Consider the following 13191-nt stretch of genomic DNA (forward strand, 5'->3'; position numbering starts at 1 on the left):
ACAGAAATGATGAGCTACATGCCATTCACAGGGGGTGCCTCTGCAACAACCCCACCCGTTGCTTCCCTCCTCCCCCAACCTTCCTGGGCTACCGTGGCAGTGTCCCCCTCATTTGTGTCATGAAGTTATAAAGAATGCAGGAATAGGAAACAATGACTTGTTAGTGAGATAAAATGATGGGGAGGCAGCCTCCCGGTGCTATGACAGTCCAGGCAGGACATTAAGCAGTGCAAGGGAGAGGAGCCCAGCATGCCGCTGCTATGATAGTCCAGGCAGGACAGAATCTTTTCTTTACACAGGAAAGGGAGGGGGCTGATGGAGCTCAGCCCCCAGTTGCTATGATGAAGACGGTTACCAGCTGTTCTGTACCATCCACTGGGAATGACCGGGAGTCATTCCTATTTTCACCCAGGCGCCCCCGACCAGCCTCACCTGAAGCCAGCCAGGAGCACTCATGGGTTGATAACAAGGTCGGTTACCAGTCCTACTGCACCGTCTGCCACCGGGCAGAGAAGAGGAGTGGATACTGCTCTTCACTGCTGCAGCATCGCGTCTACCAGCAGCATTCAGTAGATATAGGGTGACATTGAAAGAAGTCAAGAAATGATTTCTTTCCCTTTTCTTTCACCGGGGGGGGGGGAGGGGGGGAGGAGTAAATTGACGAGCTATTCCCTGAACCATGCCGGACAATGTGTTTGAACTTACAGGCATTGGGAGCTCAGCCAAGAATGCAAATACTTTTCGGAGACTGCTGGGGACTGTGGGATAGCTGGAGTCCTCAGTACCCCCTCCCTCCCTCCATGAGCGTCCATTTGAGTCTCTGGCTTCCCGTTACGCTTGTCAAGCAGCACTGTGTAGCCTGTAGATTTTTTTTTCAAACGCTTTGGCATTTCGTCTTCTGTAACGGAGCTCTGATAGAACAGATTTGTTTCCCATACAGCGATCAGATCCAGTATCTCCCGTACGGTCCATGCTGGAGCTCTTTTTGGATTTGGGACTGCATTGCCACCCGTGCTGATCAAAGCTCCACGCTGGGCAAACAGGAAATGAAAATCAAAATTTCGAGGGGCTTTTCCTGTTTACCTGGCCACTGCATCCGAGTTCAGACTGCTGTCCAGAGCGGTCACAGTGGTGCACTGTGGGATACCGCCCAGAGGCCAATACCGTCAATTTGCGGCCACACTAACCCTAATCCGATATGGTAATACTGATTTTAGCGCTACTCCTCTCGTCGGGGAGGAGTACAGAAACCAATTTAAAGAGCCCTTTACAGCAATATAAAGGGCCTCGTAGTGTGGACGGGTACAGCGTTAAATCGGTTTAACGCTGCTAAAATCGGTTTAAACGCGTAGTGTAGACCAAGCCTGTGTGTGTCACTTCGCTGCCTTGTGGAATGAACAGAGTCATTAAAAAAAAAAACTGGCTGAAACCAACCCAAATCAACAGAGGCTCTAGCACGACAAAGACACGCTACAATGACTGAACAATCAAGACCTAACAGAAGGAAACCCCAGCAGGCAGGGGCTGTGAACTGAGATGAAGAACAATGCATCAGTTGACTAGAAGAAAGAGAGCCCTTTTGGAGGGACTCGGGAGCCTGGACTAGGGGAGACAAAGGAGAACAGGGGGACAGAGCCAGAGATGGTGTCCATTAGAGCTTGGCTAGCTCATCACTGCACTGGCTTGGCTAGGATGGACTATAGCTTAACTTCTGCCTCTCTGTGCTAACCTACGGCTGTTCAGATTCTGTGTGCCAGGTGACTAATAAAAGGTTACCTTGTTTTAAAACGGTTGCCTGTGCTGCTGTAAGTACTTCCTGAGAGCATTGCACCCTGAAGGGGCACAGTACAAGCCTCCCACAGAAGTCTGGCCTGGCTGGATTCACTGTAGGGAGCCACGGAAAGAGACAGGAATCACCAGTGCTGAAGGCCCAGTCTTGGAGGCCACAGGCCTGCCCCTGTGAAACTGTGTGGGTCTTTGGAGCCTGGCACACTAAAGGGTCACTCCCAGGAGATTGGTTACCGGCCCAGGCACAGATCAAACGCTGTGACTCCGTGACAGGACCTCACTAAACTGGGTGACAGGGCAACAAAATAGCAGATGAAATTCAATGTTGATGAGCACAGAGTAATGTACACTGGGAAAATCAATCCTAACTATACATACAAAATGATGGGGTCTAAATTAGCTCTTACCACTCAAGAAAGATCTTGGAGTCTATATCGATAGTTCTTTGTAAACATCTGCTCAATATGTAGTGGCAATCAAAAAAGCTAACAGAATATTAGGAACCACTAAGAAAAGGATATGCCACTATGTAAATCCACGATATGCTCTAACATTGAATACCTCATGCAGTTCTGGTCACCCCATCTCAAAAAAGATGTATTAGAATTGAAAAAAGTGCAGAGAAGGGCAACAGAAATAATTAAGGGTATGGAACAACTTCTATATGAGGAGAGACTTAAAAAAACTGTGACTGTTCATCATAAAAAAGAGACAGCTAAGGAGGGATATGCTAGAGATCTGTAAAATCACAAATGGTGCAGACAAAGTGAATATTTACCTCTTCACACAATGTAAGAACTAGAGGTCACCCAGTGAAACTAATAGGGAGCAAGTTTAAAACAAACAAAAAGTAGTACTTCTTCACACAACACACAGTTATTCTGTGGAACACATTGCCACAGGATGTTGTGAAGACCAAAAGTATAACTGGGTTCAAAAAAGAATTAGCTGAGACTGGATGACAGGGGATGGATCACTCAAAATTGCCCTATTCTGTCCATTCCCTCTAAAACATCTGGCACAGGCCACTGTGAGAAAACAGGATACTGGTCTAGATGGACCATTGATCTGAACTTGTTTCACCATTCTTATGCAGTGAGTGTTTTGTTAAATATATATTAATTTTCTACTTGTTGCCTGTCATAATCAGTTTTTTTTACAGTAAAACTCAGTGAGAAGAAAACACTTAGGAAACCTATACGCGTAATTACAAGTTAATCCATCCAACTTAATCTAACTGCTAATGAAGTTTCAGAGTTCATTAGCACTTGAAAGTTTTTTTATATTATATATTTATATCTATATTATATATATAGAGAGAGAGATAAACAAAATTAGAATTGTTTTGATACAAATAAGCACACTTACCGGATGTTTAAGAGTACAGAGCTCATATAAAATGCATCCCAAGGACCATATATCACTAGAAATATATATACAAAGAAATCAAAATAAGAAGTAGTTAACCAACTATTATAATTCAATGTCACGTTTAGCAGAAGTTATGTTACTCATTCAAGTGTTCAACTCTATGCAAATAAAAAAATACATTTAACTTAAAATGAACAGAAATATTCACAGAATATAATATTATATAAAAATATGTGCATGACCCTAACAGCATCCCAGTACAAGAGGGCAAGGGGCTCCCGGATATCTGTTACAGGTTTAACTCGCTTAACCAGTTCAGTGTACCCCAATGTATTAATGTCATAAACTGTATCTGATGTGTGTCACCTAAGGTATTATTGGAAAACTAACAACACACTGATAATATTCTTGTGGGGCGTATGTACGGTAAACACCCAACGGACATTACAAATATGAAGGAAAACAAGGAACTAAAATGTATATACCAGGCAAGTCTGGGGAGGGGGTAACCAGGTTAGTCCCAGACAAAGGACAAGCCAGGTGTCATCCAAGTTGATTAGCAATCACATGTTAAGAGACCATTCATTTGCACACGGAAGGCAGGAACAGATCAATTTGCATTTTAGCAAACACCAGTAGGGAAAGAAACCAGCATGAAACTTCCTTCACCAGCAGACCCTATGTCTCCTTTCTCACAGTCTGAATGAACTTTTGGGGGGGAGGGGGAGGTAACCTTCACAAGAATCTATGTCAAAGGTGCGCTGGATTATAAGAGAGAGTGGAAAAGATTTCCAAGTTATTTTTCACCTAAGACGACAAAGGAACTGAGCACTTTGTCTTTGGGGAGAGATCCTGACCAAGGGTTGGGGGGAGGGGCAGAGCCATATTGCTGGAAGGAGGTGTGGTAAAAATCTTGCCTTGAACTAAGACTACAGTTTTGTTGTCTTAGGGCTTGGCTACACTGGAGAGTTGCAGCACTGGTGGTGGGTTTACAGCGCTGCAACTTAGTAACTGTCCACATCTGCAAGGCACATCCAGCGCTGCAACTCCCTGGCTGCAGCGCTGGCTGTACACCTGGTCTGCTTGGGGTATAACGACTGCAGCGCTGGTGCTGCAGCGCTGCTCGTCAAGTGTGGCCACCAAAAGCGCTGTTATTGGCCTCCAGAGTATTAGGAGGTATCCCAGAATACCTGTTCAGCCACTCTGCTCATCAGTTTGCACTCTACTGCCCTGGCCTCAGGTGACCCGCCCTTTAAATGCCCCAGGAATTTTAAAAATCCCCTTCCTGTTTGCTCAGCCAGGTGTGGAGTGCAATCAATCAGTGACCAAGCCTCCACGCCCCAAACGAGCCCCAGCATGGAGCAATGGCGAGTTGATGGACCTCATCAGCGTTTTTGATGAGGAAGCTGTGCAGTCACAGCTGCGCTCCAGCTGTAGGAATTATGATACCTATGGGCAGATATCAAAGGCCATGCTGGACAGGGGCCAAGACCGGGACGCGGTGCAGTGCAGGGTTAAAGTAAAGGAGCTGCAGAGTGCCTATTGCAAAGCCCGCGAGGGAAACCGCCGCTCAGGTGCTGCCCCCACGACCTGCTGTTTTTACAAGGAGCTGGACGCGATACTTGGGGGTGACCCCACTGCCAATCCGAGGACCACGATGGACAGTTCAGAGCAGGGAGAGGAGAGGGAGGTGGAGGCGGGGGAGGAAACCAAGAGTGAGGGTACTGGCGTGAGGGGAGACACCGCAGAGTCCCAGGAGGCATGCAGCCAGGAGCTCTTCTCAAGCCAGGAGGAAGCTAGCCAGTCGCAGCAGCTGGAACTTGTTGGTGAAGAAGCAGAGGAGCGGGTTCCCGGTAAGCAGCTTTTATTTTCAGGATGGAAATGTTTCGGGAGAGGAGGGGGGGTTATGGCTGCATGCATGCATGCCTAGATGTGGAATAGCCCATTGATGTGGTCTATCATGTAGCGGTAATCGGCCTCTGTAATCTCTTCAAAAGTTTCTGCCAGAGCGTGTGCAATGTGCTTGCGCAAGTTTATAGGGAGAGGCACTGTGGTCCTTGTCCCAGTCAGGCTAATGCGTCTGCGCCACTGTGCCGCGAGGGGTGGGGGGACCATTGCTGCACACAGGCAAGCTGCATAGGGGTCAGGGCGGAATTCGCATTGCTGTAGAAGACCCTCCCTTGCTTCCCAGGTAACCCGCAGCAGCAAGATGGCTTCCAGGATTAATTAACTCCTGTGGAAAATGTAGGGATAGTGTTCAGTGCAGGTCCCCCCTGCAGCTCTCTGCTTTCCCCAATGCACAGAAACCCCAGTGCAGCCCTGAACCAATCAGTTCCCCTTCCCAGGTGAGCTGCGGCAGCGAGATGGCTTCCAGGATTAATTAACTCCTGCACTCATTCCCCCTTACTCACCATGTCTTCGCTGCTGTGACCTCTCTGTGCTGTGTCTGGTATGTGGAAAGTATGCTACAGTGAGACTCTGTGATTATACACAATGCTGCCTCTCTATTAAATGTTTCAATTTTTGTCTTTTTTCTAATGACAGTGTCCTTGATTAGTACTACCAATCGACTGGCCCGATCAGAGACTGCTGAAAAGCTACAAAACCTGAGGAGAAAGCCAAGAAAAAGCAAAGAAGATTTGGTGAAAGCAATTATGAATCAGTCTGCCAGAGAGAGTAAGAGGCTGCAGGACTGGAGAGAAAAAATGCAGCAGTGGAGGGAAAGAAAAAGCAGGAGAAAGGAATTGGCTAAGAAGAAAAGCACAAAGCAGCTGATAAGCCTTCTGGCGCGCCAAATGGACTGTATGCAGTCACTCGTAGCAATGCAGGCAAAGCACTACCGTGCTGCCACCCCCACCCCCCCGGCCCCAAAGCTCTCTCCCTTGTGCCCCAATGTCAGCTCAAAACCCCCTTCTCCGGCATCCAGGTTCTTACCACCACCAGCTGCCCCCAACACCTGTACGTTCACCTACCAGCCTTGAGAATTACAACCCTAACCCTCTGCACTCAACCCCCATCACCATGCAGCATTTTCATCCTGAAGTGCAGCAGTCATTGCACAGCACTCCAGGCAGGACATATTCAAACCTCTGACTGTACAGTTCACCACCCTACCCCCCTGCCCTTTTACTTACTTTCTTTTCAATAAATGATTTCTTGGCTTTTAAAACAGTTTTTATTATTGCAGAAAGTGAAAGATACCGTACCCCAAGGAAAAAACAGGCACTGCAAATCATTGTAACCAATGCACTTCACGCCCATGCAAGGCACCAAACATTACTGTTGGCTTTCAGCCTCAAATTCCTCCTTCAAGACATCCCTAATCCTTGTAGCTCTGTGCTGGGCCTCTCTAGTAGCCCTGCTCTCTGGCTGTGCAAATTCAGCCTCCAGGCGTTGAACCTCGGAGGTCCATTCCTGACTGAATGTTTCACCCTTCCCTTTACAAATATTATGGAGGGTATAGCACGTGGATATAACCGCAGGGATGCTGCTTTCCCCCAAGTTTAGCTTCCCATAAAGAGATCTCCAGCGACCCTTTAAACGGCCGAAAGCACACTCCACAGTCATTCGGCACCAGCTCGGCCTGTAGTTGAATCGGTAATGGCTCCTGTCAAGCTTCCCTGTATACAGTTTCATGAGCCAAGGCATTAACAGGTAAGCGGGGTCTCCAAGGATCACAATGGGCATTTCAACGTCCCCTACTGTGATCTTCTGGTCTGGGAAAAAAGTCCTGGCCTGCAGCTTCCTGAACAGGCCACTGTTCCGAAAGATGCGTGCATCATGCACCTTTCCAGGCCAGCCTGTGTAAATGTCAATGAAACGCCCACGGTGATCCACAAGCATCTGGAGAACCACAGAGAAATACCCCTTCCGATTAATGTACTCGGATGCCAGGTGGGGTAGTGCCAGAATAGAAATATGCGTCCCATCTATCACTCCTCCACAGTTAGGGAAACCTATTTCTGCAAAACCATCCACAATGTCCTGCACGTTCCCCAGAGTCATGGTTCCTCTTAGCAGGATGCGATTAATGGCCCTGCAAACTTGCATCAACACGATTCGAACAGTCGACTTTCCCACTCCAAACTGGTTCCCGACCGATCGGTAGCTGTCTGGAGTTGCCAGCTTCCAGACTGCAATAGCCACCCACTTCTCCACTGGCAGGGCAGCTCTCAATCTCGTGTCCTTGCACCGCAGGGTAGGGGCGAGCTCCTCACACAGTCCCATGAAAGTGGCTTTTCTCATCCGAAAGTTCTGCAGCCACTGCTCGTCATCCCAGACTTCCATGACGATGTGATCCCACCACTCAGTGCTTGTTTCCCGAGCCCAAAAGCGGTGTTCCACGGTGCTGAGCATTTCCGTTACTGCCACAAGCAATTTAGTGTCACACGCGTCAGGCGACTCAATATCATTGTCGGACTCCTCACTGTCACTTTGGAGCTGAAGGAATAGCTCGACTGCCAAACGTGATGTGCTGGCAACACTCATCAGCAAAGTCCTCAGCAGCTCGGGCTCCATTTCCCACAGAAATCACGCTGCACAGAGACTCACAATGGCGCCAAACTGCTGGGATGTAAAGCGATGCACCACGGGGCATTGGGACAGGAAGCGGAATGACCCGCACCCTTCCGTCGCCTTCCCACAACCCACGGCGCCAAAATGGGACGAGGTGCTCTGTGGGATAGCTGCCCACAATGCACCACTCCCAACAGGGCTGCAAATGCTGCAAATGTGGCCACACTGCAGCGCTGGTAGCTGTCAGTGTGGCCACACTGCAGCGCTGTCCCTACACAGCTGTACGAAGACAGCTGTAACTCCCAGTGCTGTACAGCTGTAAGTGTAGCCATGGCCTTAGTCTTTAGCAAGTTTTTCACTGTTATTTGCTTTTAACCATTCCTAACTCTATCCTTTATATTTGAACTCACTTAAAATCCTATCTCCTTTTGTTAAGAAACTGTTATTACGTTAACAGGAAAGAAGGTTATCGCGTGGAGAGACACGGAAGCACAAGTGTCAGCTATCCACCGATCTTTAGTGGACCCCAAATTCATCAACCCAAAGGCCCAAGTGACAATTTACCCCTTCATGTCACAAGCTGTAGACTTGCCCACAGCTGAACTGCCTGTCCAGTACAAAGGCTGGTCAGGAATGTGGACTTTTGCAGTCTATGACAATTATCCCATCCCCATGCTACTGGAGGAAGGCTTGGCCAACCAGGTAAAGTGGGCCAAGAGAGTGGGAATGGTTACACGCAGCCAAGCCAGGCAAGCTTCCAGACCCATCACTGTTCCTGAGCCGTCCACAGGGGCCCCGTCTGTGTTGGCAGAGACCCAGACAAAGGTAGTGGACCCAGATTCCCTGCCAATGACTGCAACAGCCACAGTACTTCCAGTCCCAGGCCCGGACCTGGAAACGCAACCAGCACCAGAACTATTGCCAGCACTGACGCCAGCGCTTGCAAACACATCTTCAACCCCAACGCCAGAGGGCGCCAACGAGCCTGAACTGGCAGAAGCAGCAAACAACCAGATCCAAGAGGCTCAGCCAGAGCCTGAAATACCCTCAGGTGCACCAGCGGAGAGCGGTTCACCAGCCACGAAAACAACTCCATCACCTACATCGTTTCCCGAAGGACCAAGCCCAAGTCCACAGTCTGAGGAGGAACTGGTGTCTCCAACCTGCAGGAAACAGTTCCAGACTGAGCCGGAAGCAGATGACAGCCTTCAGAAAGCTTGGGCGGCGGCACAGAGCACCTCACCGCCTCTCAGTTCTTCTAACAGATCTCGGTTTGTTATAGAAAAGACGGTTACTCACCTTTGTAACTGTTGTTCTTCGAGATGTGTTGCTCACATCCATTCCAGTTAGGTGTGCGCGCCGCGCGTGCACGCTCGTCGGAAACTTTTTACCCTAGCAACTCCAGTGGGCCGGCAGGTCGCCCCCTAGAGTGGCGCCGCCATGGCGCTCGATATATACCCCTGCCGGCCCACCCGCTCCTCAGTTCCTTCTTGCCAGCTACTCCGACAGTGGGGAAGGAGGGCGGGTGTGGAATGGATGTGAGCAACACATCTCGAAGAACAACAGTTACAAAGGTGAGTAACCGTCTTTTCTTCTTCGAGTGATTGCTCACATCCATTCCAGTTAGGTGAATCCCAAGCCATACCTAGGCGGTGGGGTCGGAGTGAGAAGTCGCGGCATGGAGCACTGCAGATCCGAAGGCCGCGTCCTCTCTTGACTGCTGGACCAGGGCGTAGTGGGAAGCAAAGGTGTGGACCGATGACCAGGTCGCTGCCCGACAGATTTCCTGGATGGGCACATGGGCGAGGAAAGCCAGCGACGATGCCTGCGCCCTGGTAGAATGCGCAGTCACACGGCCCGTAGGAACATGGGCCAGCTCATAGCAGGTCCTGATACAGGAAGTTACCCATGAGGATAACCTCTGCGAAGAAATGGGAAGCCCCTTCATGCGGTCCGCTACTGCCACGAAAAGCTGGGGGGATTTGCGGAACGGTTTGGTCCTCTCCACATAGAACGCGAGAGCCCTACGGACATCAAGTGAGTGGAGCTGTTGCTTCCTGCCTGAAGAGTGAGGTTTTGGGAAAAAAACCGGGAGGAATATCTCTTGGTTGACGTGGAAGGCTGAGACCACCGTGGGGAGAAAGGCAGGGTGTGGCCTCAACTGCACCTTATCTTTATGGAAGACTGTATACGGGGGGTCTACCGTGAGAGCCCGGAGTTCCGACACCCGTCTAGCTGAGGTGATAGCTACTAGAAAGGCAGTCTTCCAAGAGAGATAGAGTAGGGAGCAAGTAGCTAACGGCTCGAAGGGGGGCCCCATGAGCCGAGACAACACCAGGTTAAGATCCCAGGTCAGGGCAGGGAGTTGGACGTTAGGGTACAAACGTTCCAGCCCCTTTAGGAATCTAGTCACCATCGGGTGAGAAAAAACGGAGCGGCCATCCCCACCCGGGTGAAAGGTGGAGATAGCCGCCAGGTGGACCCGCAAGGACGATATCGCCAGGCCCTGTTGTTTGAGGGACCAAATATAGTCTAAAATATTGGCCACCGAAACTTCCATCGGGCGGAGACCTTTCTCCACGCACCAACAGGAGAAACGCTTCCACTTGGCCGAGTATGTCGCTCTAGTGGAAGGCTTCCTGCTTCCCAAGAGTACCTCCCGTACCAGGGTGGAGCAGCGCAGCTCAGAACTGGTCAGCCACGCAGGAGCCACGCCGCTAGGTGCAGCGACTGGAGGTCCGGGTGACAGAGAGTTCTGTGTTCCTGGGTGATCAGGTCCGGGTGAAGGGGCAGGGGAACTGGGTCGGCTATGGCCAGGTCCAGCAACATGGGGTACCAATGCTGTCTGGGCCACGCCGGGGCTACCATGATCACGCGGGCCCTGTCCCTGCGCACCTTCAGAAGGACCCTGTGGACCAGCGGGAACGGGGGGAACGCGTAGAACAAGTGGGTCGTCCACGGAATAAGGAAGGCATCCGCTATAGACCCGGGTTCCCTGCCCTGAAAAGAGCAGAACGCCTGGCATTTCCTGTTCCCCCCGGATGCGAAGAGGTCCACACGGGGACAACCCCACCTCTGGAAGATCGAGAGGGCGACGTCCGGGCGAAGGAACCACTCGTGTGAGAGGAAGGATCTGCTCAGGCGGTCCACCAGCGTGTTCCGTACTCCGGGGAGGAAGGAAGCCGTGAGGTGAATGGAGTGGGCTACACAAAAGTCCCAGAGTTGCATCGCCTCGTGACATAGGGGAGAGGATCTGGTGCCGCCCTGCTTGTTGATATAGTACATGGTCGTCGTGTTGTCGGTAAACACCGCGACACAACGACCCCGAAGCTGGTGACAGAACGTTTGACAAGCAAGGCGGACCGCTCTCAACTCCCGCATGTTGATGTACAGCTTCACCTCCTGCGGGGACCACAGGCCCTGTGTTCTCAGGGATCCCAGGTGGGCCCCCCAGCCGAGATCTGAGGCATCCGTCATTAGGGACACCGAGGGCTGGGGTGGGTGGAATGGGAGCCCCGCACACACTACGGACTGGTCTAGCCACCAGCTGAGAGAATCCAACACCCCCTGGGGGATTGTGATCAGCATGTCTAGTGGTTGCCTTGCCAGCCGGTAATGTGCGATGAGCCACGACTGGAGGGGCCTCATGCGGAGCCGAGCGTAACCGGTCACAAATGTGCATGCTGCCATGTGGCCTAATAGGGTTAGACATGTCCGTATTGATGTTAAGGGGGCTGCCCGCAATCGCTGAACGATCGCCGACAACGCCTGGAACCTTGGCAATGGCAGAAGGGCCCTGGCCACGGTGGAGTCCAGGACGGCCCCAATGAACTTCACCCTCTGCGCGGGGAGCAGGGTGGACTTGTCCACGTTGATCATGAGGCCCAAGGTAGCAAACAGGCCGGTGATCCTGCGGACGTGGCTGCAAACCTGTAGCTCCGACGTGCCCCGAATTAACCAATCGTCTAGGTAAGGGAACACGTGGATACGACTGCGCCGAAGATGTGCCACAATGACGGCCATGCATTTTGTGAATACCCTCGGAGCCGTAGAAAGGCCAAATGGGAGGACTGCAAATTGGTAGTGAAGGCGGCCCACCACGAATCAAAGGAAACGTCTGTGGTGTGGCCATATGGCAATGTGAAAATAAGCGTCCTGCATGTCGAGGGCGGCATACCAGTCTCCCGGATCCAGGGATGGGATAATGGTCCCCAGGGATACCATGCGGAACTTCAATTTCACTAGGTACTTGTTGAGCTCTCGCAGGTCGAGGATAGGCCTGAGGCCTCCCTTGGCCTTGGGGATCAGAAAGTAGCGGGAATAAAACCCTTTGCCTTTCTCATTTTCCAGAACCGCCTCTATAGCTCCTTTGTTGAGGAGCGTCTGTACCTCCTGCTGAACGAATTGCTCGTGAGAGGGGTCCCTGAAGAGGGACGAGGAAGGGGGGCGGGAGGGAGGAAATGATACAAACTGCAGGCGGTATCCCGTCTGCACCGTGCGTAAGACCCAGCGGTCCGATGTTATTTGGGTCCACGCCGGGAGGAAAAACGAAAGGCGGTTGGAAAACGGGGGGGGAAGGATCCGTGGGGGAAACTGTTATTGCGCCCTCGGGCGCACCTTCAAAACGAAGGCTTGGGCCCAGGTGGGGGCTTGGAGGAGCTTTGATTCTGCCCCCCTTGGTTCCCCGACTGTCTACGCCTTCCATTCCTGCCGCGGCGCCTATTAAGGTCCTGCCGCTGGCGGAACTGGGGGTATGGCCTACGCTGCTGTTGCTGCTGCGGCCGGAAGGGTCTGCGCTGCGTTCCCGGCGTGTGCATCCAGAGGGAGCGCATAATGACCCGATTGTCTTTAAGACTTTTCAGTCTGGGGTCTGTCTTTTCTGAAAACAGGCCCTGGCCTTCGAACGGGAGGTCCTGGATGGTGTATTGGAGCTCCGGTGGAAGGCCAGAAACCTGAAGCCAGGAGATGCGGCGCATCGTTACCCCCGAGGCGAGGGTACGGGCAGCCGAGTCTGCAGCGTCCAAAGAGGCCTGTAACGAGGTTCGTGCAACCTTCTTGCCCTCGTCAAGAATCGCCGCGAATTCTTGACGAGCCTCTTGTGGCAGCAGCTCTTTAAACTTGTCCGCTGCCACCCATGAGTTAAAAGCATAGCGGCTAATGGGCGCTCCATTCGAGTCTGCCTGGCTGGAGTTGCAGACGTTGATGGTCTCGTCTCTGCATCCGGTGCTGGGGAAGGTCGGTGCCGGGGAGTCTTTCCGGTGCCGGTGTGATCCGGTGCCAGCGTAGAGATCACGGCCTGCGAAGCTGCTGGGTCAAGTGCCGCTTCCATTAGGAGAGTCCTGAGTATCTGGTCTCTCTCCTTCTTTGTTCTGGGCTTAAAAGCCTTGCAAATGCGGCACTTGTCCGACCTGTGCGATTCCCCCAAGCACTTTAGACATGCGTCGTGAGGGTCGCTGGTTGGCATAGGCTTTTTACAGGACGCACATTGCTTAAAGCCCGGCGAACCAGGCATGAGCC

At 51.6% G+C, this 13191-nt stretch overlaps 1 protein-coding gene across 5 annotated transcripts in view; it reads right to left on the minus strand.

The window, feature by feature from the left end:
• NEK3 (NIMA related kinase 3) overlaps window positions 1-13191 on the minus strand; it is a 54180-nt gene that overhangs the window by 17236 nt on the left and 23753 nt on the right. For all 5 annotated transcript variants that reach the window (XM_050949380.1, XM_050949358.1, XM_050949370.1 and 2 more), the window contains exon 8: window positions 3157-3211. In XM_050949380.1, coding sequence (XP_050805337.1) covers window positions 3157-3211 — 55 coding nt within the window. The remainder of the gene's footprint in view (window positions 1-3156; window positions 3212-13191) is intronic.

Source organism: Gopherus flavomarginatus, chromosome 1, assembly GCF_025201925.1.
Source record: "Gopherus flavomarginatus isolate rGopFla2 chromosome 1, rGopFla2.mat.asm, whole genome shotgun sequence".
Lineage (NCBI taxonomy): Eukaryota > Metazoa > Chordata > Testudines > Testudinidae > Gopherus > Gopherus flavomarginatus.